At 46.0% G+C, this 23,138-nt stretch overlaps 1 protein-coding gene across 1 annotated transcript in view; it reads right to left on the reverse strand.

Annotated features, from left to right (window-relative positions):
- Positions 1–23,138, reverse strand: part of AOPEP (aminopeptidase O (putative)) — a gene marked incomplete at its 5' end in the record, with an annotated part of 246,495 nt that overhangs the window by 57,760 nt on the left and 165,597 nt on the right. The window contains 2 exons of the mRNA XM_080931953.1: positions 1,854–1,928; positions 2,030–2,098. Coding sequence (XP_080788079.1) covers positions 1,854–1,928; positions 2,030–2,098 — 144 coding nt within the window. The remainder of the gene's footprint in view (positions 1–1,853; positions 1,929–2,029; positions 2,099–23,138) is intronic.

Raw genomic sequence — 23,138 nt, forward strand, 5'->3', positions numbered from 1 at the left:
GTTTTGAGACAGATCTCCTTCCGTAGCCCTGGCTGTCCTGGAACTATGTAGACAAGGCTAATCTTAAACTCATGCCTTTGTCTCTTGAGTGCTGGGTATTAAGGTACTAGCCAGGTTCAGCAACTCGTCAGAATCAACAGTGAGTGACCGACTGAGGGTCCCACCAGCAACAGCATCAAGTTCTAGCACCAGACTTGGGTTGAACCCTCACCTCAGCGACCCCCTCGGTCCTGCGCCTTTGGGGTTGCCCTTGGATCACAGATCTGACTGCTCACCTGGCCCTTCACAGTGCCCACCTTTCTAGTCAGACACTTCTCCTAGCAGGGGTGACAGGGAAAGGTGCTTGTTGGGGCTGGACCTGGGAAAAAGAGGTGGGGACACCCACATAAACACGTCTCTGGGCACACCAGATACCCTTGCACTCCTAGAAAGTAAGGCTATCCAATTCAGTTTCAAGTTCTTTCAAACCACTACCCACAATGTCTAGGAAGAAAGTCAGGGGCGGTGGCTTTTCCAGTAGACCTACTGGGGCACAATGGAGAGCTGACTGGGGGAGGGGGAGGCTGCCACTGAACTGGAAGGTGGGGGGGCCTCTGTGGTGTTGGCCTCCCCAAATTTTAGAGGCAGTTATTGCTTTGGATTTTGGTAGTGGTGATACCAAGTGCTCAATAAGGCCGCCTCCTTTTTCCATGTGTGGCTGATCTTATTTCCACTTTAATAATTGTAGCTACAAACACTTGTTCAAGTGCTAGGCATATCATAAGGCTTTCCATTCTTCAGCTGTTTTATGGCGTCTTTCATTAGTCACAGACCTTTTAAAGCTGCCTACATTGTAAGAGAGCAGCAATCATAACCTGCCATAGCATCTAAGGCACGGCTCCGAATCCATTTGTTTAAAAAAAAAAGAGTTGTTTTCTTGGCACTGCTCAACTTAGTATACTCGCATAGCTTGCTCTTTACAAGGCTGGGCGAGGAAGCACTTCTCACACGATTTGCCTAGTTAGTTCTTTTGCTAGGTCTCTTCCAAGTGGCCCCGAGTGCCCTTAAGTGCATACTAAAACTCCACATCGCCATCACTGCGAGCTCTGTGCACGTTCTCAGACGCCCGATGCCCATACTAAGGCAAACACAGGAGCTGGCAGCAAAGCTATCAGCAAGGATTTGGCTTCAGAGCCCAGTGATTCATCATCTATCCCAGCGGCAGAACAACACACGCTATTTTAGTCCCTTAGTGCTACAGCCCCCCACCCCCCCGCCCAACTGCAGAAGTATATTTAAGCAAAATTGACAAAACCAAAACATGCCATTAACATCTGCCCCCTTTTCACTAAGAAAAGGGGCTTAATGGGCTACTCACCTGATTTCAAAATATTTATCACAAGTTTCAACCCCACGCATTCACAGCGGGAAGCAGCCAGCAAGGTCTACAAAGTAACTATTAAAATTCCAAATTCAGGAGGGAAAAAAAAATGCTGAGCAAAAAGGAAAATTGGTCCTGGCGTGTCTGAAGTTGCCCACTTCTCACACTGACGGTCGCCAGTTCGCACAGGATTCCTGGTAGAGGTTTAGCTGTGTGGGCCCATGCGCTGATGCCTGCCTGGGGAGGTGGGGGGTGGGAGGGTATCTGCCTGGAAGCTTTCGTTTCTGTTTCTCGGGGGACATCCCTGCAGTGTAAGGAGCACGTGACACCTGCCCCCCATCCGGGTCCAGACGGACACCACTGTTATGCTTCCCCGCACAGGTAAAGCTTTCTTGCTGGAAAGCAAACTCCCCAAACGCAGGCGACGACCGAATCTTGGGCACAAGGCAGCACACTGGAGCTCCTCCTAGCAGCACCCTCCAGGGCCTCCTACCTTTTCAAAGGCGTCTTCCTGCTTCCCTCGTCTGCGTTTTCGGGGTCTTCGGTTCACTCCAATCCATTTTGCCACCTGAAGTCAAAACCCGACAAGCATTTCAGGCAGGTCGAGGTACGGGTGCCCGCCTCATCTGGGCAGCCGGCGCTGCTACCACCTCTGCCCGCCGCACTTACCTCGGAGCCCACCTGCCGTGCCAGCCTACTCGGCGAGCAGTCCTGGGCCTTGCGCTCCTCCTGCAGCGCCTGCGGGGAGAACAAGTCAAGTTCACGGAGCCCAGCGCCACAAGCGCGACACCTCGGCGGGCGGGCGAGCGGGCGGGCCGGCGGGCGCGGGCGGGGCGGGGCCTGCCTTAAAGGTGTAGGCGCCCAGGTCCTGGCTGTTATTGTTCTCAGAAAGCACCCTCTGCCTGGACCAGCGCCCCGACGCGCCTCGCCCCAACCCATCCATCCACCCGTCCACCAATCCATCCATCCACCCGTGAACACAACATGCCCCTGGGTCTAGTCTGAAGCTCGGGTTATAGGATGGAGGGACCCTGAGCCCAGGATTTCGAGGGGAAGCAACTTTTCTGCCAGCACCACCAAGGTGGCAGGTGACCTAGGGAGTCTAGTGTTCATGTGTCATATGGACCTGGGAGGGGGAGAGCCCTCCTGTTCTACGGCTAAGGATGGACTCCCCCATGTTCCTCCGTCCCTCTGAGCCAACCAGGCCTGAGGAGAGACTGCCGAGCTACCGGGGCTGCCTGACTCTGCTGCCCTTTAACTTTATCACATTTCTTAAAAAAAAAAAAAAAAAAGTCTGTCGGGGGGGGGGGGCTCTTTATTGCTACTCCATCCTTCTTTCAAGATCAAAAGGTTTAGATCAAAGGCAAGATCAAACTCCGGACTTTAAATAGAGGCAACTTCACCATGGAGTACTTTACACACAGAGGATCTGCTTAATGAGGCATCAGAATGGAAAACTTTATTGTACCCTCCATTCCCAAACACAGCCGGACCCTCATGTGGCCGCTAAAGATGGCTGTGTCCTAGGATAGACAACAGGCCTGTTGGGGGGTTCTTAGCAGTGCTCGTATTTCCAGAAATGGAGACCAAACAAAAACAACAAAACAAAACTCTAGAATGACTGTAGATGCAGTCGGCTCTGTATCTCTCTATCCAGGTACAAAAAAAAAAAAAGAATGTATATTCCTTTGCTTAGTATCTTACACGTGGTAAGCGTACATACATGTACGACTATCACGTCCAATTTTATCTTACTTGAAGGGGAATGCATAGAAATTAATGCTTTGGAAAGAGGGGAAGCACATACACATACATAAACAGATAAAAATCATTAAACATCACATTATGCAGAAAGAAAACTTTGAGTTATTCAAGCTTCATACTGCTAACAATTTCAGAATATATATATTCATCCTGGCAGACACTGCCTTTGATCATTAATTTCCCCCTTGGGTGTTTACCATAAGAACACTAACATAAACAGTTCAATTCAAAGAGTTTATTAATAAGAAAGATAACTATTGCAAATTAAGCTTTACGCAGACTTCTATAAGAACCTGTTATGGCTGGATAGTATTTAAAGTACTTAAAGGCTTTCTTTTTTGGTTCTACAATTTTCATTTCCCTGTAATCATAAATCACGTGTGTATGTGAAATTGTTCTCAAATCCATAACCCTCATGGAGCCACAGGTTATTTTTGATACAGAAGTCTAGAACTCTGGCCCCACCAAACAGCCCTTTTCAGCCCTGCCCAGCACCGGGAACTCTTAGACTGAACGGTCCCCTGATGTGTTTCCTTGTCCCACAATCCCTTCCATAGAGAAGCCTGAGTCTTTCCGAAGGAAACTGCAATCCCGTCACTTTGCTTTATTGGAGACACATGGCCTGCATCTGGCTCCTACCTGAAGTATCACGTCTGAAAGGTTTCTCCTCGCTATCAAGCTCAAAGTCTAATGTTCCCCAGTATTTGGGCAGCACCCTGTCTGCATCACTTTCTGTAACTGCCACTGAAACCTTGTTTTTAGAGCAGGACTGTTTCAGATCTTGAAAGCGCGGATCTCACATCCCTTCCCCACTCTATCATTACCATTGCCCTTTTCCATTTCTGATGTCTGAGGAGCCAGTGCTTGAGAAGAAACTCAAGTTAAACCCTCGCCTTATATGAGGCTCACTCAGTATGGCACAATTTTTATGGCCGTCTATTTTTAATCTATCATGTGGGTATATATGTGGGGGAGGTGTGTGCCTGTGTGTGCGTATCATGTCATGTGTGTAGAGGCAGAGGACAATGTACAAGTCAGGTCTCTCCTACCTCGAGGGAAGTGAGATAAAGTTCAGGCTATTGGTCTTGCAACAATCACCTTCAACCTGCTAAACCATCTTGCCACCTTGTTATTTATTTTTATTATTAACTGATTAAATGTCTATCTCCCTAACCACACTTTAAGCTCCTGGAATGGCATTAGCCTGTTTTTTTTTTCCTTGATTTTTGTCTAGTCACTAAAACGTGGCCTAACACATAACTGATATTCATTGTCTTAACGGTGAAGGGGAACTGGAGAGAGAGGTCAGTGGAGCAAAGCACATGCTCCCAAGCCTGATGACCTTAGTTCAACCCCCAGCATCACATGGCAGGAGCAGAGAACTGACTACACACCCTTCCATGGAACCTGTCCGACACACATTCACATAGTAATAAATAAATACATGTAATAAACTTTTATTTAAAGTAAATAGAAGCAGACAGGGATAAAGGAACACGCAGTACATAGTTCAAGGGTGGCCTACTCTTACAATTATTATGTCTCTAATTAACTCCAGTTTCTCTAACTGCTGGAATATTGCCATTTTTAAAAAGCACAGAATTGTACATTTGAAGAAAAATAAGAAAGAGGGACACAGTTCTAAAACAACTTAAAAAAGAAAAATAGAAAATATAAGGTCCCTGTACACCAGTAATTTAAATTACATCTTGGTGTTGGGGCTGAATTTAACAAAGAATAAAGACTGCAACACTGGAAAATTAATGTCCTTATTGTTCAGTGCAACCAGAATACATTTCTCTAGTGGTTACTTAAGCCCCTCCTTGCTTATGAGTTAACACAAATGTCAGTAGACTGTGGAGAAACCTTTAAACACATTGAAAATTTGCAGTCAGGGATGGATAGTCTAGCATCTTCCAGAGTAGTAAACATACTTTCAAGACGTCCTTTAAAAATGGACTGATTTGTGTTTGGATTGTATCTTTTTAAATGCCACAGCTAGTTGACAGGCATGTTTGGAAAGGAAGTTTTTCTAAGAAACTTTGTCTCAAAGTGGTTCATAACAGTCAAAGACAGTTCCAGAGCCTGAGGAAATGCCATTGCTTTTTAAACAAAAGCCTTGCTAAATACAGAAACTGGAGATTATTTTCACAGAGAAAGTATTTTATTTTGGTTTTTTTCTATCTTTTTTTAAATTATTTTTATGTTTTTGTGGAAGAGGAAGTTACTCCTCTCACAGGAAAGGGACCTGATCTAGTCTTATACTGATAGGGTGGGTGCTCTCTTCCTGCTTCTATCTGGTGAATGAAGCATAGCACAGAGGAATGAGGAGAGCCCACAGGAAGCCCTTCAGGGCAAACATAGGGAGCCCTTTAATTATTCCAACAGACAGCAAATTATGCTCCCCTGGGCGAAGCCAAGGGAGAACCATCTGTAGAGAGAAGCCAAAAACTTTGGCTCCCAAAGGATCTAAGGACTCTGTTACTAACCTACGCCGCCAGGCTTATAATATCAGCACTGGAAAGACTGTGGCAGGATTTTGAGTTCTAGGACAGTCTGAGCAACAAAACAAGACAGCAGGGTCTGCAGATACAGTCACCTAGAGATGACACAACAGGAATCAACTGACCAAACATTACAGCTTTAAATTTTGACTGAATGTGACACACCTTACGCCTTGTTTCCTCTGTACACTAATATTGTCTGCTTCACCGCCAGTGCTATGATGAGGCCCTGGTTCCTTTCTGAGGGAGATCTTAGCCCTGCTGAGTGGGTATAGTCCTGCAGCATAATGCTCAGGAGAGAAGTATGGATCATACCGGGTGGTCCACTACAGGCTTAGCTCCCTGCCCAGATTTATGCTTTCCTGTTTGTAAGTGCTGCCTGGACCTCATCAGTGTTACCCAGAATGCTATGCAGAACTCAACCTCGTGGACAGTGTGGAAGATGCTGATGTCTCCTTTTCCCTCTTTAGTACTAAGAACTGAGCCTTGCCATTGAGCACCCTAACCAAGGACCCCACTTCTGGACTGTGCCCTTTGCTGTGAGGTCATGATCCTTGCTAATGAGCTAAGACAGGCTAACTAATGGTGCTGTGCTAACAACCACCACCACCTAAAACAAAAACAAAAAAATTATACCTACAACAAGCACACACGCGCGCGCGCACACACACACACACACACACACACACACACACACACACACACACACAGAACTTCCCAGTTCCCAGACTATTGATGCTTAAACTCCTCCCCGGGGGACATGATTGAGTTCAGGCTTGGATTCAGCCAGACCTCCATAAAGTTGGACCTGGACTTCATCTTCCTGTGCTCTAGGAACACCCTCTTTCCATGTAGATCTGGTGAGATGCCATCAACCTTTATGGAGAGACAGCAAGAGAAAAGGTCTTATAAATCCATTGCTGTGTTGACTGGGATGAGGCTATCCCTTCCCTCAGTTTTACTGCTCTCTGGTACCAATGTCAGAAATGGTCAAATGGAGGTACCTTATTTCCCTTCATCCTCCTCATCCTCCACTGTGCTTCACCTTCCTGAAAATGTGGAACTTTGGGGCCCTCCTTAGCCAGGACAGGATGCTCAGGAACAGTTTTCTGGATATTAACTATGTTCCTCGCCCATCTTACTGCCATGTTCTGCCATGCTCTTTTGGAAGCTGCCTTAACTCCGTTTTGAGCAGGAGAGGTCTGAATAAATAAAAGTATTGGGTTTTACTTTTTTTTTCCCCCACTTTCATTTGCATTTCTCCTTGGTGAGCTGGAAAATGTCATATTTCCAGCATTTCTCTCCATTAACACAACACTTGGAAGTTACACATGAAAGGTGAGGCCTTGTGGTTATGTTCTCTATGAAGTTCAAAGAAAATATTAGAAAACGGCAACAGTAAAGATAATACTGCCTATGTGCCACACAGGTGTCATGAGAATGTTGACCATGGGGCTGGAGAGATGAGTCAGTGGTTAAGAACACTGAATGCTCTTCCAGAGGTCCTGAGTTCAATTCCCAGCAACCACATATGTTTGTTTATGACAAAGGGATCCGATGCTGTCTTCTAGCATGCAGGTGTACATGCAACAGAGTATTCATCCACACAACAACAACAATAAAGAAAGAAAATGTTGACCAACTTAATGATATCAAAGCCAGAGGAAAAGTGCTCTGAAGCAACAGTTATTAGAGGTCACAAAAACCTTGTAACTTGGTAATTAACCAGAACAGCCCAATTTCAACAGAAGCAGTTTACACAGCACTAGATACCTAAGCGGCTCCGCCTGTGCCTCACGAGGGAAGGGGGGGGTCACAGCTTGAGAATGGAGACATTGGGGCTTAGGTAATTCCAATGCCTTTATCACTTCCTACAGCCTGGCCCTTAAGTTCTGATTGGAACTAAGGGAACATCCACTGTGATCATATCATTTTAAAAACCTTGTTTATTATATGGATCTGATTAATCCCAGGTCAAAACACAGACCACAAAATGTAGCCCAACCCCACAACTGCTGGAAGAGAGAGACGTTATCATATACTCTTCACCATGAGTATGGCTGTAGTATTTTAATGTATATGTGCATATATGCATGCATGTGTACACATCAATGTGGAGGCAAAAAGACAACCTCAGGTGCTGTTCTGTGAAAGTTGTTCTCTTTAGTTTTTGAGACAGGTTCTTTTGCTGGGCTGAAGCTTGACAAGGTGGCACCGTCAGCTTGCCTTGCCTCCCAGTGCTGGCCTTTCTTATACCTGTTCTGTGGATCAGACTCAGCTCATCACACTTGCATGGCAGGCATTTTATTGAGTGTGCCATCACCCTAGCCCCCGACTGTAATTCTTCATGTGACCTCCTTGACATTTACTCACAGACACTATAACCTTAATGGGTGCTCATAGGTGAAATACCAATTACAGACAGGGGCTTTCTATCTTCAGTTCCTACCTCTAAATGCTCTTTGAGAATCACAGTGTGTCTCACAATGTGTGTATCAGTGTGGGTATGCAGTTGTGGTACAATGGGGTGTATTGATGTTGGAGAGGGTTGGGGTGTGAGTGTTACAAATCTCAGCATCTGGGGCCCACTATGATTCATGCCTCAGAGTCACCTTAAGGTCCTCTTTTTTCAGTAATCCCACTTTTGGGTGCCAAGAACCACTAATTTGGGTGGTTTTTAATGATGCCCTATATGTAACAGCTTTCAAAAACTATTATAGGTCTTTGGAAGGCATCTCACTTTGAATGTCAATAATACAGAGGGTGATGTGCTCTATGACAGCAAGTTCCTGTGAGCAGAAAGAAGGGAGACATGGTGATGAAAAGGATGTGCTGTTGGGCTGACAAAGGGAGCATTTCCTATCACCTGTATTTAGGAATAAACTCAGGGTATGAATCAAGCAAGTCCACAAAAAGCCTTAAAACAATACAAGATTCCAATGACCATCCTATGAAGAAGCAAGGAATCCTTTGAGATTCATGGTTAATACAATTCTGGGTCCTGCACAAAGACCTTAACATGTATCTTCAGGGGGGTTGGTTTAATGTTGGCCTATAGCACTGACCATAGAAGGCAGCACTTGCCATGTTCTGATTATAGAGCTAGCCTAGAATCAGGCAGGAAGCCTATGACAGTGAAAAAGACCCTTCGCTCTGTACAAAGGGATTGCTTTATTCAAGAGTAGCCATGCTGAATGACTTCCTTAAGTTGTGGGCAGCCTTCTCTGACCAAATGGGTTCCCTTGATTAGAAGACATTCTCTCTCTCTCTCTCTCTCTCTCTCTCTCTCTCTCTCTCTCTCTCTCTCTCTCTCTCTCTCTCACATGCATGCACATGTTCTGGGAGAATTAATGACAAACATCTTCCCAAAGGCACAGACACACATAAATGGTCTGATGGATTTTTCCTAGCTGGAAAGCCAATAGCACATGTGGGTGCTTTCCCTTCATTTGTCAGGGTGCGATATGGCATATGGCCTGGTAAGGTACAGTGTGCAGAAGTGTGTGCTAGTGGCTGTGCCCATATGCCTCAGAAGGAGGGGCTGTATAGGAAGTTTATGGCCCCAGAAAATCTACTCTTTTATGAAATTTGCCACACAGAAGAGATTGCTGGTCATCAGGCCTTTAAAAGGAACTTAAATAAGCTGCAATTTAAAAACATAAGATTATGCCCGAATCATCTTTATTAACACGTATAAAAATCTCGCTCTCACACACAAAGGAAAGTAAAATCTACTACCTTGGAGGGTTGCTGACCCTAATACAAATAATCATGATAGAAAGCCAGTTTCCAGGGTGTTTGTTCACCAAACACTTAGCTCCATAAGAGGAGGTGCCCTTGGGAAAACAAGGGGACGGGCCTGTGTTGATTGGTTACTAATCCACTTCTTCCTGGGACGCTCCTCCAGCAGTGGATTAAATCAATGTTTAATGCTCCCCAGGCCCAGCTGTGTCCATATTAGGAGAGCCAGAGCTCACATCTCCCCAGGGTAAAAATGAACCTGCCCTTCCTCCCTCGGCTTCCACCCACTGTGAGTGGAGGTGGGAGAGTGGGTGCTGGGGAATGTGAACTTGATCCCACACTGATCAGCCAAGCAGCACACCCTCATTGTTCTTTAGATACCAAACATAACTTCTCTCTAGAAGGGATCAGCCCAGCCACTCAACACAACAACATAGCTTTTGTGCTCAGCTGTTGGACAGACAGGACAAAGCTCCACGGGACATTAAAGTATCATGGATACCCCTAAGAGACCAGGTGCAACACCCCATCAGACAGTTTATGCTTCGACTACATATCTCAAAATGTAAGGACCCTCCCACTTCTTGGAGTTACCTACAGAATCCAAGGCCTCATGAATACTAGGTGAATAACCTGTCACCAAGCTCTGAGGTTCTGACTGGTTTTAACCTGTTATATAACTGCTTTGGCTTGTTTTAGCTTTGCTTCTTATCTTCCTAGCCTTGCTGAGGTTCAAGGTCATCAGGAAAAAACAAAACAAAACAGAAGGGGCGGGTACAGCCAAGAAGCTGTTGCTGTCCCTCTTTTCTGTGATGTCCTATGAGTCTGGCCTCACTGTCTTGGGACAACGCCCAGGTGTAATGGGGAAGGCACCCCTGGGAACCGAAACTAAGGTATTCTGTCTCGGCTTCTCAAACACAACCTCCCTGAACCTGGGAGAGACTCACACTGCATGAAGCAGGCACACCAGTGATCTTTAATCCTTCTACCATCTCCGCCCCCACCTATTTCCTGGAGACAAAAGCTAGTCTGGTATTTTGAACCAAAGTAAACTTTCAAAGACCTCAAAAATAACTGGGTTGTGACATCATAATAGACAAGCCTAACCTGACAACCACAGGAACTCCGTGTCCTTGGATGGAGCCTGGAGAGATGTGACCCTGTCTGAGCTACTACAAGCAAGCACCTGTCCCTTCCAATGACAAGTAGAAGACGGGAGAAAGCAGGCCCCCCTCATTCTGAAGGAGAATCAATAATCCCGTTAGTAGCCCCTTCTCATCCAAAACAATAGGCCATCTGTTGTTACAGGAATAACAGAGCCAGACCTGGTGGCCACACCTGTAATCTCAGCATTTGTAACTTGGAGTCAAGAGGATCAAGAGTCCAAGGCTACCCTAGGTGCATAGTAATACTGTGTCAAAACAAACAAAGAAACATGAAGGAAAGCAGCATGTTGACACACCTCAGAATGTATCAGCACAATTAAGTCTCTGTTGTGGAGATGTCATAAACCCAAAGTACTAATTAAGGGAGGGCTTCCAAGTTAGATGGCCTCATTAGTTGCCTTGACTATAAAATGGGCACAGCAATCTTACAGACTACTGAGTAGAAATACGTCAGTCTCATGCATTATGCTCCTACCAGAGTTTCTTCCATGAAACAGCTGCTTTCATCTTGGATTTTCTAATACAGAAAATGGGACAGCATAAAGAATTAAATTAAATTAAAAAAAAATACAGGTCTTAGGGCTGGAAGAGATGGTTTGGTGGGTAAAACCCTTTGTTTAAAAGAATGAGGACCTGAATTTGGACCATGAACTCATTAACAAGACAGAACAAAACACCCCCCCCAAAAAAAAACCCCACCCAAACAAAAAACAACCACCAAGCTATGATTCCAGAACTGGGGGGAGGCCAAGACAGGAAAACCCCAAGGCAGCCAATCTAGTAACCAGTGAACTCCAGGGTTAGTGGGAAACTCTGACTCAAAAATCAATGGTAGGGATAGAAAGAAGGTTCTGTTCTGCAGGTTGGATGCTTTCTGCTCTTCCAGAAGATCCAAGTGTGGTTCCCAGCACCCATACCCAGAGACTCACAACCTCCTGTAACTCCACACACACACACACACACACACACACACACACACACACACACTCACACACACACACACACACACACACACACTCACACGTGGAATTCATGCACACAGATAAATGATTTTTTTAAAAAAGTCTTAAAAAATAAGTTGAAAAGAGAAAGATTTACACACTGGGGACATAAAAACTATATTCAGATAGTTGACCTACACATTCTTGTGTTTCCCATAGTTTCTTAGAAGATTTATGTAAAACTCTGAAACTCAGGAAGATATACCTAACCAGTGACCAAAAACCCCCACAAAAAAAACCAAACCAAAACAACAACTACAAAAAAGCACAACCACAACAACAAAGCATACTTTGAGAAGGAGGCACTGAGACTCTGGAGAGTAGCGACCCTCATGACAACTGCATAATAAACACAAACACAGAGCCTTGGGGGGATGTGCACGCTTGCTTGGTGGCTCAGAGCAGACATAAAACACAAGGAAGGACACAGGAAAGGAAAATAGATGAAGCGTTTGTCCAAGAGGCAGCAGACGGGCAGCCCAGGAAACACGCAGCGGGGTGGAAGGGCTTGTCCCAGTCACTCACTCACTTCCCCAGAGCCCTGGTCCTCAGTTCTGCACACTGACTTTGGCTACCCTCCTCCATGCTTTTATGGCAATAGAGTTGCTGAAATTAAAGAATTGAGTTGTGAAATTGAGGCTGATAAACAACCAGGGCGCCTCTACCTAGCACCCTAAAAACTATCTTACCTGTGCTCCCTCAGTGTGCTTTGGAATTTCCATTGGCCTACAAAGGAAACTATTTTTAGCATGTAGCACACTTTGTAATGAATATATAAATGCGCTAAAAGTATAATTTTAGGAAACTGTCTATGTTTGATCATCCCAACCCCAACTACATTCAGCTTTCTTGACCTGAGGACCACCATGGTGCTGTCCTGGAAGAATGGCAGCTTCTCACAAACATGGCAGCATGGCTGGTTCCCGGTACTTTGCTTAAACAAAGAGCAGCAGGATTAAAGGAGGCTTCTTCTGGAGGATTTGGTGCTTCAAACGGCAACCTCACTGGGCCTCCTCCTCAGGGATATTTAGATAATAGGCATAAAGGAACATGTTGCTTTGACCTATGGGAATTTTGAGATTAACAAGCCTAGTACGGTTTTCTTATCTCTTGCTGGCTGGGCAGGTTAGCATCTGAGACCAGCACCCCCCTTCCTTAGTGGCTGGCACACAGTGCAGAGGCCCCGCAACCTGATGGTCACCTGGGGTTTCGTTCAATTATCTCTCAAGGATGGTTTCCAGTGGGGCGGGAAAGGTAAGTAGAAACAGAGTTTATAGAACACCACGTAGAAGGTAGGTGAAATTCCCCCAAACCACCCTACTGGGTCTCGGAATCCCAAGGAGAAAAAGGCACTGCTCCTCGAGGTGACTGGGCACACTCATGATGGTGACACAGTGGCCAGTTTGGTGACACGGGCTCCGCTCTTCACTCAGGTGACAGAAGCAGTGAGGTGTCAAACAAGGTAAGGGCCCCACTCAGCATCACACAGTTCAGTGGTGAACAAGCTGGCTCCAGGGCTACCCTCAAGATCTGAACTGCCTCCGGAGTCCAACATGGTGTCCACACTGCATGGCAGAACTTCAGAGAAGGGCGGGGCCTCTGCTCAATGACCTGAACTCTCATTAGGGGGATTGACTTTCGTCACAGGTGTGTGGCCAGAGTGCCTTTGATAAACACAGTTGGATGGTGATGGGACAGTCACTGACCTACCCTGGCTTGTGACACGTTTGTTGCTCTTCTACTGCTTGGTGCCACTGCCCAAGGCCCTCTGCTATGTGCCTCTGCTGTACGTACATTGACCAAAAGCATGGAGTTAACTTGGGTTAGAAACATTGCTGGAAATTACAAAAGATCTCAGTGTGGACCTTCGCTGTGCCACCAACTAGACTTGCAAGGGCTGGAAGACAGCAGTGCTTCCCACAGGGCCATAGGGCTCCTCTTATCATGGTGAGTGAGGTCGGCAAGGCTCTCTAAATACAGTCCCTAGCTAGTGATCCTAAGGCACTCTGAAAGTTGTGTGAACAAAATGAAGCAGAGCGGGCAGGGCCCAAGGAATATGCCATGCAGACGGCAAACCTATCTGGTACTGTACAATGGTTCTTCACAACAGAGGAGGAAGAAGAGTCCTGCTCTCTGGAAGTCAGATTCTCTGGTGGCAGGAGCTGAACAAGATGCTCTGGGCATCAAGGAAGGTCCCACTGAGAGCCACAGCCTCGAAAACCCAGATGCTGATTTTTGCCATCACGATGTGCAGTGACGCTAGGTCGGGCAGTGCTGCGGTGGAACTCCCCAGCCCGTTCCTCAGATTCAGGAGGGACGCTGTGCTCATATAAAAACAAACAGTTCTTATAGAGAGCGTTGGAAAGAAAAAAAGAGGCCGGGGCAGCTTTTACTGAAGTGGGGTAGCTCCCATGGACTGACACATATTTCTAGTAGCTATCTTCCTTCCAGCTTCCTGAGTTCACATGCTCCTTTCTAAAGAGCTCTCCCGATAGAAACAGCCTCATTACAGTAGAATCCTTCAGGGTAGTCTTGCTTGCTTTGAGGGGCTTGAGAGACTCTAAAGGGCATCTGTATGAGTGCATAACACCCACAAGCCTGAAAAAACACAGCAGTGCTCACATGTCCCAAGATGGCCCCTCACACAGTACTTTAATAGCAATCACATGGCTTACTTACAAAAGAAGCTTGCTGACTTGTGAATGAGTTGCAGTTTGATTCAACCTCCTCACTGAAAATGGCAAATACCAGAGTCAACCTCCACAGCTCCTTTTAGGTGCCTGGTTCTGGGGCAGAGGCCTCTGTGCCTTGCTGATTAAACACACTGTGCTCACTGGCAGGGTCTGTAACCTGATATCCAGTACACTACACATGGATACACTGTTGTGCTCAAACAAAGTAAACATCAGAGCAAGTATTTAGACCACGTATGTGAGACTATGAGAGAAAAGTATGGTAAGTGCTTAGAGTGTGCTTAGAAAAGGAACGTTTAATAGAAGTCTTATTCTAAGTATAAGTATAGATCCTATCAACCAATCCCAGACCTACTCATGAGAGTAGAAATTGGTTGATGCAGGCTCCTGGGTGATCCTAATGGCTCGTGGTCTCTGACCCAAGTGCGTGGGGCTACTACTGTCCCAGCAGGGAGTCCGCCTATCTCTTTAATGAATCACTTGAACCGCATACTACCAATGCCATGTCTCTCTTTTCTTCTGTTGGAGACAGGGTCTAGTTCATCACCATAGTTTGCTTGGAGTTTGCCATTACACAGAGCAAGACAACCCCCGGTGAGCCTTAACCTCCTGTGTCTGCCTCTCATTGGGGCCACAGGAACATGGCGCCATCTTTCCAAAGCTAGTTGTCCTCGCTTCCTTTTCCTTCTGCTTCGAAAGGCACAACAGATTTATTTCAGTTTACTAAACAAATACTAGATTTCTCTCCACTGGTGCCACATGTCTGAAAGTATTTGCATCAGTTTGGCCTAGTTTAGAATTTTCTTTTTTTTCTTTTTTTTTTCTTTTTTTCCTCAAGTAAAAAGTTCCCTAATGCTCTTTGACCAAGAAAGCCATTCTGTCATGAATCATACATAAGTCTATGAGCTTACTTTAAAAATACATGGTCAGTTGAGGAGCAGCTCAGAAGTAAGGTGCATGCCCAGCATACATGAAGCCTCAGATTTAGGCTCTACCAGCACATGTCCACCTACACACGCACAATGCTCAATCTGGGGTCCTAAAGGATGCAGGACTTCAGTCTCACTCCACCGTCAAACTCTCTGGGGCTCTCTCCCATCCTTGCCAGGATCTGGGTACTACACAATTTGTCTTTCAATCATTTGGCTTGCTTTCCAAGGCTGTATACTTATCAATTTTAATGCATATGTAAAGGCCACACATTCGTTGTGTGTGTACATGTTTATGGAGGCCTGGAGTCTTCCCCATGAACGCAGTTCTACTCCTTTGAGATAGGGCCGCTCACTGGGGCCATTCTTCTAGCAGGGACTTTTCAATTAGGCTAGATTATCTGGCTCTAAAGCCATGGGGATCCCAGTCTCCCCAGGCCTGGGATAATAAGCTTAGGAGCCACTGCACCTAGATTTTCTCTTAGGTTCTGAAGATCCCTCAGGTTCTCCTGCCTATGAAGCATATTGTTTACCATGCCCTCTTTAATGACTCCTATGGGTGTGGAGTCCTGGTCCACCCCATGTGCTCTCTAGCTACATACTATGGGCAGACAGATTAATGCTGCTTTTGAAGTATCAGTGCAAATGAGCAACTCTACCCATGAGAGTTCAAAGTTGAGAACTAAGGGACAAGAGTTAGTCTAACTCCCTCCCTCTCCACTGAATCATGTTACCCTACTGAGGAGGAGAAAGGTGTAACCCTTCACCCAGGAAGCTTTCTTTCCAGCAGGCCTGTTGGCCCACCATCAAAAGCATCTGGTAACATCACCTCCCCCCACCCCCATGAACTGCACCGAAAGTGAAGGGAAAGATCTTGACCCAAAGACATCACACGGTGGATTCCATCAGTAATTTAAAAGCGATGTACTCTTCTGTCACTGGGACTGTACAGGTGGTCTTGGGAGGGGAGGAGGGGAGGATGAAGCTGACTGAGAAGGGCTATTACTGACACTCTCCTAGCAGGGGAGGAGTGCCATGTTTCTGACACAAGCGTGTCACAGACTTTGGTTACCTGACATAGCTCACATGGGCACATTAGTCCCCCACCAACAGTTATCTTCCTGGTTTCTGCCTTAAACCCATTTGTTCTTCCAGTAACTCTACAGCCTCTTGGCTTCCATAGCAAGAAGTTCTCTAAACCTACCCAAGAGCTCTCTAAAGCTAGCTTCTGGGTTGCTTTCTGGTTTAGGTTGATTATTTAGAGATGTACTTTTCCCAACTGAATGTCACTGAGACTTAAGAGAAATATGGCTTCTTTCATGTTTCCTTCACCCACAGCCCCTCACGAAGAATGACATGAAAGGCAGTGGGATGGGAAGGGTCATTTCAGCAAAGATTTGTGTCAGGGTGGGTCAGGGTGGGTTGGGGTGGGTCAGAATGGGTCAGGGTGGGTCAGAGTAAATCCTTGAACAGTGCACTACGACAGTATGTGTACCTCTGCAAGACAGAAGAACAATCCTGTCCTTTATTTCTCATTTAGTTAACAGACATGATTTTTCAGGTTTTTTGTTATTTGGTTTTTGACTACGTAATTAGCATCATTTGAGATCAAAACCTACTCAGAGTGTATTCCTCTATGGGGTTAAAATGTGTGACCTTTATTGTGTAGAAGATTTCCTAGAAATTTGGAACTTGTCGGGAAACTGGTGGTGAGCTTTGATGTGGGCTGAGCTGTGCCTCTTCTCAGGTTGAGGTCATAAACCTGCAGCATCTCAGAATGACTCTTCTAGAGTAGGGTCCATCACAGTAAAATAAAATCACATGTCCAGGCCTTCCTTACAACGAGGAGATGGGGACAGAAATACGAATGTGTGTGCAAGACCCCGACATACGCACGGGTGCATGCACACGTGAGGGGTGGGGAGGGAAGCTCTCAGATAGTCAAGGAGAGAGGCAACTCTGACCTTGGATTTCAAAACTGTAAGAGAATCAAGTTACTGTTAAGACGGCTTTGCCTGTAGAACTTAGCTAACTGCCTAGCAAACAAACTTGAACACTGAACCATAAACGTCAATGTTAAAGAAAATTAGACTAAAAATGAAAAGGTGACTGTGGTGAGTGGTACAGCATTTGAAGAAGCTGTGGGATGGGCCAGACATTTTGATGGACAGCGAGGGGCCACTGGAGTCAGCCTCTCTTCAGATGCTGCCTCAGGCAAGTCAGAGAGCTGAGCTCCATCAGTTCGTCTCCGAGATGCTGAGTCACAAAGTGTGGATGAGCTACCAAATGAAAGGATAGTGAACCTATCCAGAGGTCGGCCGTGGGTGCCTCTGCTATTAGCAAGAAACAGCAGCCCCACAGTCGGTACAATAGGGATTTAATCTGGTGAAGTTTTCAAAACAGTCCTTTCTTGATTGACCATGAAGGGTCAAACTTTTAAAAATGCCTCCAAGATTACATGAGAAAGCACTCCAGAAATGTGCTACAAGAAGCCTACAAGTCACCCTCCTGAGAAACCAGCTGTTATTCTCTACCCAGAACATCCACCCTTGGCTACAAGAACACAGCCTGTGCAGCAGACCTGACCACCTTCTTCCAGCTCCATTACTGCAGCGTTTTCCCTGTAGAGCCTCTGTCCCCTCTTGATGGCTTGTGTGACCTTTGGCAACCTCTTGAATGTTTGCTTGGAAACGAAGTGGCATTTCTTCAAGATGGCAAAAATAACTTTCTGATCTCACTTCTGGGAGTCAGGGGCCAGTGTGGGAATTCAGGTGGCTCTCAGCCTGTTTCTGGGACATATGATGCAGCTGGCCTGACAGCCATCCTGTCCTTTGTGCTACTCTTACTTCTGTGGACACTGATTCTACTACTGGGTACGTTCTTCTGAGCAGGACTAGGTGCAGATGGACCCCAGGTTCACTTAAGTCAGAAAGAGAACATGTTCGGATTTCTGGAAACAAGTTGACTAGGAGTAGAAATTGAGAGCAGACACAAGGCACAGGTTAGTTCCTACCCTAAGGGGCCTGCATCAGCCATCTCTACTTTGACTCACAGACGTTATAAACTTAAGACAGTTTTGCTCAGATCTGCTCTGTGGATGACTCTAGGGTACCATGACTCACCTGTTAACTCAGCTAACAGCTTCAGAGCAGCTCTGCACAGGAGGACATGCAGGCCATGTGAACAGTCCTCAACAACACACGCAGGCCATGTGAACAGTCCTCAACAACACACACAGGCCATGTGAACAGTCCAGCAGGACACACACAGGCCATGTGAACAGTCCTCAACAACACACACAGGCCATGTGAACAGTCCAGCAGGACACACACAGGCCATGTGAATAGTCCAGCAGGACACACACAGGCCATGTGAATAGTCCAGCAGAACACACACAGGCCATGTGAACAGTCCTCAACAACACACAAAGGCCATGTGAACAGTCCATCAGGACACACACAGGCCATGTGAACAGTCCATCAGGACACACACAGGCCATGTGAACAGTCCATCAGGACACAGAGACCATGTGAACAGTCCATCAGGACACACACAGACCATGTGAACAGTCCATCAGGACACACACAGGCCATGTGAACAGTCCATCAGGACACACACAGGCCATGTGAACAGTCCATCAGGACACACACAGGCCATGTGAACAGTCCATCAGGACACACACAGACCATGTGAACAGTCCATCAGGACACACACAGGCCATGTGAACAGTCCAGCAGGGCACACATACAGACCATGTGAGCAGTCCAGCAGGGCACACACAGGCCATGTGAACAGTCCAGCAGGGCACACACAGGCCATGTGAACAGTCCAGCAGGGCACACATACAGACCATGTGAGCAGTCCAGCAGGACACACACAGGCCATGTGAACAGTCCATCAGGACACACACGGACCATGTTAACAGTCCATCAGGACACACACAGACCATGTGAACAGTCCATCAGGACACACACAGACCATGTGAACAGTCCATCAGGACACACACAGGCCATGTGAGCAGTCCAGCAGGACACACACAGACCATGTGAACAGTCCATCAGGACACACACAGGCCATGTGAACAGTCCATCAGGACACACACAGACCATGTTAACAGTCCATCAGGACACACACAGGCCATGTGAACAGTCCAGCAGGGCACACATACAGACCATGTGAACAGTCCATCAGGACACACACGGACCATGTGAACAGTCCATCAGGACACACACAGACCATGTGAACAGTCCATCAGGACACACACAGACCATGTTAACAGTCCATCAGGACACACACAGACCATGCAGAACAGTTAAAGCTGCTCAGCCACATGGGTGAGGAGATTGGTCAGTGCTTGAGGCCCCTGTAAAAAGCTCGACATAGAGGTAAGCACTTGTGATCCCAGTGCTGGGAGGTAGAGACAGGAGGCTCTCGGGAGTGTGGTGAGCACTACTCTAGCCAGTTGATGAGCTTCCCGTTCTGTGAGCTGAGGAGTGGCTCAGCAATCTTGAACCCATGATGGTGGTGTGATGCTGCCAGGAACTCCAGCTCTAGGTATTCTGATGCCAGTGTATGTGCTCCCCACCCACACTCATACATTCACCCAAACACACATACTCATACACACTCAAATACACTCTCACACTCACACACATTCATGCACATACACTTTCAAACACTCACACACACACTCACACACTCACACACACACATACACATTTGTATACACTCTCACACTCACATACATCCATGCACACACTTTCACACAGTGACACACACATATACACACATACACTCATACTTATACACACACATACTCTCACACACACACATTAGTATACACTCATGCTCACATACATTCATGCACACACACACAGTCACACATTCACATACTCATACACTCACACACACAAAAATAAAAATAAGTCTTTAAGAAACCAAGTAGAGTGACAGAAGACACCGGATGCCAGCCTCTGCTACCAAACTTACATGCACAGCCTCTCCCGAAGTGTATACGTACATGCATGCACCATACACACACAAACAAAACTTGTTTTAACTATTTTTTTTGGCTGTCATTTCTGTGATTTAAGTTGAGACTTGCTATGTAGGCCAGGCTCAGCTCAAACTCATGTCGTTGCTTCAGGGTTGTGGCTACAGGTCCGCTCAAACTCAGTGCAGCTGCTGCATCTTAAAAGTAAGCCATAATAGCTGATAAAGTTGTTGTTTTTCAAAATAATATTTTTATTGTTCTTTGGGAATTTTGCCTCTTATACCCCAGTCACACTCACCTTCCGGTACTTCCATGTTCCCCCTTGTGACCTATACCCCTCCCCAGAAATTCCAATTTGTGTTGCCCATATAGTCACTGGAGCATGGTGAAACTCCAGTGGCCCACCCCCTAAAGAAAACTGAGTCCTTCACCTACACGGCTGCCAGAAGCCATTAGTTGTGGAGCTACATCTCAGCATCTTTATCACAATTTTTTAAAGATTTATTTATTCATTTAATTTGTTTATATGAGTACACTGTGGCTGTCTTCAGACACACCAGAAGAGGGCATCAGATCCCATTACAGATGGTTGTGAGCCACCATGTGGTTGCTGGGAATTGAACTCAGAACCTTTGGAAAAGCAGTCAGTGCTCTGAGCCACTGAGCCATCTCTCCAGTCCCCTTTTCTTTTCTTTTCTCTTTCTCCCTTTTCTCCTCTTGCTTCTCTTCTTCCTTCTCCTCTTCCTTTCTTATTGGTATGAGGCTTCTTAATCTGATACTTAGCACATTCCATCTCAACCCAGATGCTGAATTTTAATCATAAATACTTGGTTTTTATTTTTATTACATAAAATCAACAGTTTAAAAGTAGTTTCATTATTATGCCTGAGATGTGTCAAGCAATATAGATTTATTAACTTTTAAATTGAGACAAATTTAATTAAGAGTAGACTTAAGGCCAGCTTTTCATACAGACCTGAGATCCTACTCAGGAGGCAGAACCATTAAGGTCTGTGAGTCCCAGGCCAGCCTGGGCTACAGGGTAAGTTTTAGCTTAGCTTGGACTACATAATGGGACCCTGTCTTACCAAATACATACATACATACATACATACATACATACATACATACACACACACACACACATACACATACATACACACAAACTGACTAATTATTTAAGGTGTCCAAGTGTGCTAGGTATAGTTCTAGTACTTAATGCCAGGTGTTGTGCCGTTATTACCTCTCTATCAGACAATGGGCTTCTGAGCATCAGAAAGGGCCAAGCAGAAAAACCAGAAACATGCTTATCATAGTAAGTACTGTGGGGATGCTGCAAATTTGATCCCTCTTCCTGGCATGGAGGATAAGGACAGCATGAGAAACATGTAAATAGCAACCACATTAAAGCCAGTTATGATGAGTACAAAACGGAGGAGAGAGAGAATATCCAGAGAGATAGGAAAGAGCCCGTGCAAAGGAGACTGCTGTTTGGAGGCTGGTAGCCATGGTTGCCCATGGATGCCTGGGAGGTGGGACAGAAACGCTCTGAAGAGGACAGCCTTGAGTAGGCCTGAAAGTATCACCAGCAGACCAGAGAGCATTCTCAGAACAGTGCCAATAGAGAGTCCCAGCGAGGATGGCTTTGAGTTGTGTTTGGGAGAACTCACTTCACATTGATGTGGATGATAAACAGACAGCCAGAAAGAAAAGAGCTTGGCTGCTCTATGACCAATTAGCTACTGTACTGGCCCAGGCAAAATACAACAAGGAAATGGTGCAGGTTTTGGGGAACAGGATCAGGGCTGTGGAGGTGCTCACAGGGAGACCTCAGGACTTGACACGTTCCAGAGGATCTCCCAAGGCTCTGTAGCAATTAAACCAAGGAAGCCTGAAGACCTGAATAAAGAAATGTCATCTCTAGTGCATCTGTACAGAGATCTTATAAAGGAGACTGAAACATGGCTATGGGTGAGGTGGGCCTTAGGGCACACATGAAGAGAAAGAACCCCGTACACACTGATCAAGTGTCTGGGGAATGGTGTGATGGCAGGTGGCAGTTATAACACGCATGGGGATTGTGATGGTTGTGTGTACACACTAAGCCACTGTATAGAAGTGGCTGGCTGTCCTCAGTGGGGTTCTGGAACTAATCCCCAGTGGACCAGGAGACAGCTGACAACATTTAGTCTGGGACCATCCATCAGGAAGAAGAAGTCACCAACACTTGCTCTTCAGCTAATATCAAAGGACAAAGAAAAGCAGTGGAGAAACACTAAGAGCTCAGACCAAGGTCATGATTTATCTTTAAAAGGCTGGGCACTCACTACATAGACCACAGAGCCGGCGTGAGGTTCACAGCAGGCTGTCAGCAGGCTGGCCCACCTCTGAGACCGACACAGCAGTGGACCACAATGTAGACTTTGCTTCTGGTTGGCTTTGCTTCAGAAGTCTATTGTTTTTATTTTATAATTGTTAGGGAATATATCCATCATGTATAGGGTTCTGAGTTCTATCTTCTGCACCTCAAAAATCAAACAAAAATGGTAGAGAAAGGACAAAAGATGCACATATAGATTCTGGATGGTGTCTGAAAAGATGTGCACTAAATAAAGCCTTCTCTTTGGTGGCCAGGCACAGGGGTACATGCCTGGAGCCCCAGCATCAGGGCAGTATTGAAATGTGTGGGTGGGGCAACCTTAGCTAAGAGAAATCCAAAGCCAGCCTGGACTATATGGGGACCCTGCCTCAAAGACCACAGTGTGTGTGTGTGGGGGGAGTCACCTTGGTGTCATTTTAATTTTCTTACTTACAAGATATAATCTAAAAAACTCACAGAAGGCAACAAGACTGAGGACACAGGTAATTTCAGTCTCCATGAGGTCAATGGTTACAGGTGTGAAGTATTCCTTTAAAAGGCTGGATTTTGATTTTTTTGTCCTGTGGGCCCCATGCCCACTCCTGCTGCTCCTGAAGCTATGGCCACT

Source organism: Micromys minutus (assembly GCF_963924665.1).
Source record: "Micromys minutus genome assembly, chromosome: 1".
Taxonomy (NCBI): domain Eukaryota; kingdom Metazoa; phylum Chordata; class Mammalia; order Rodentia; family Muridae; genus Micromys; species Micromys minutus.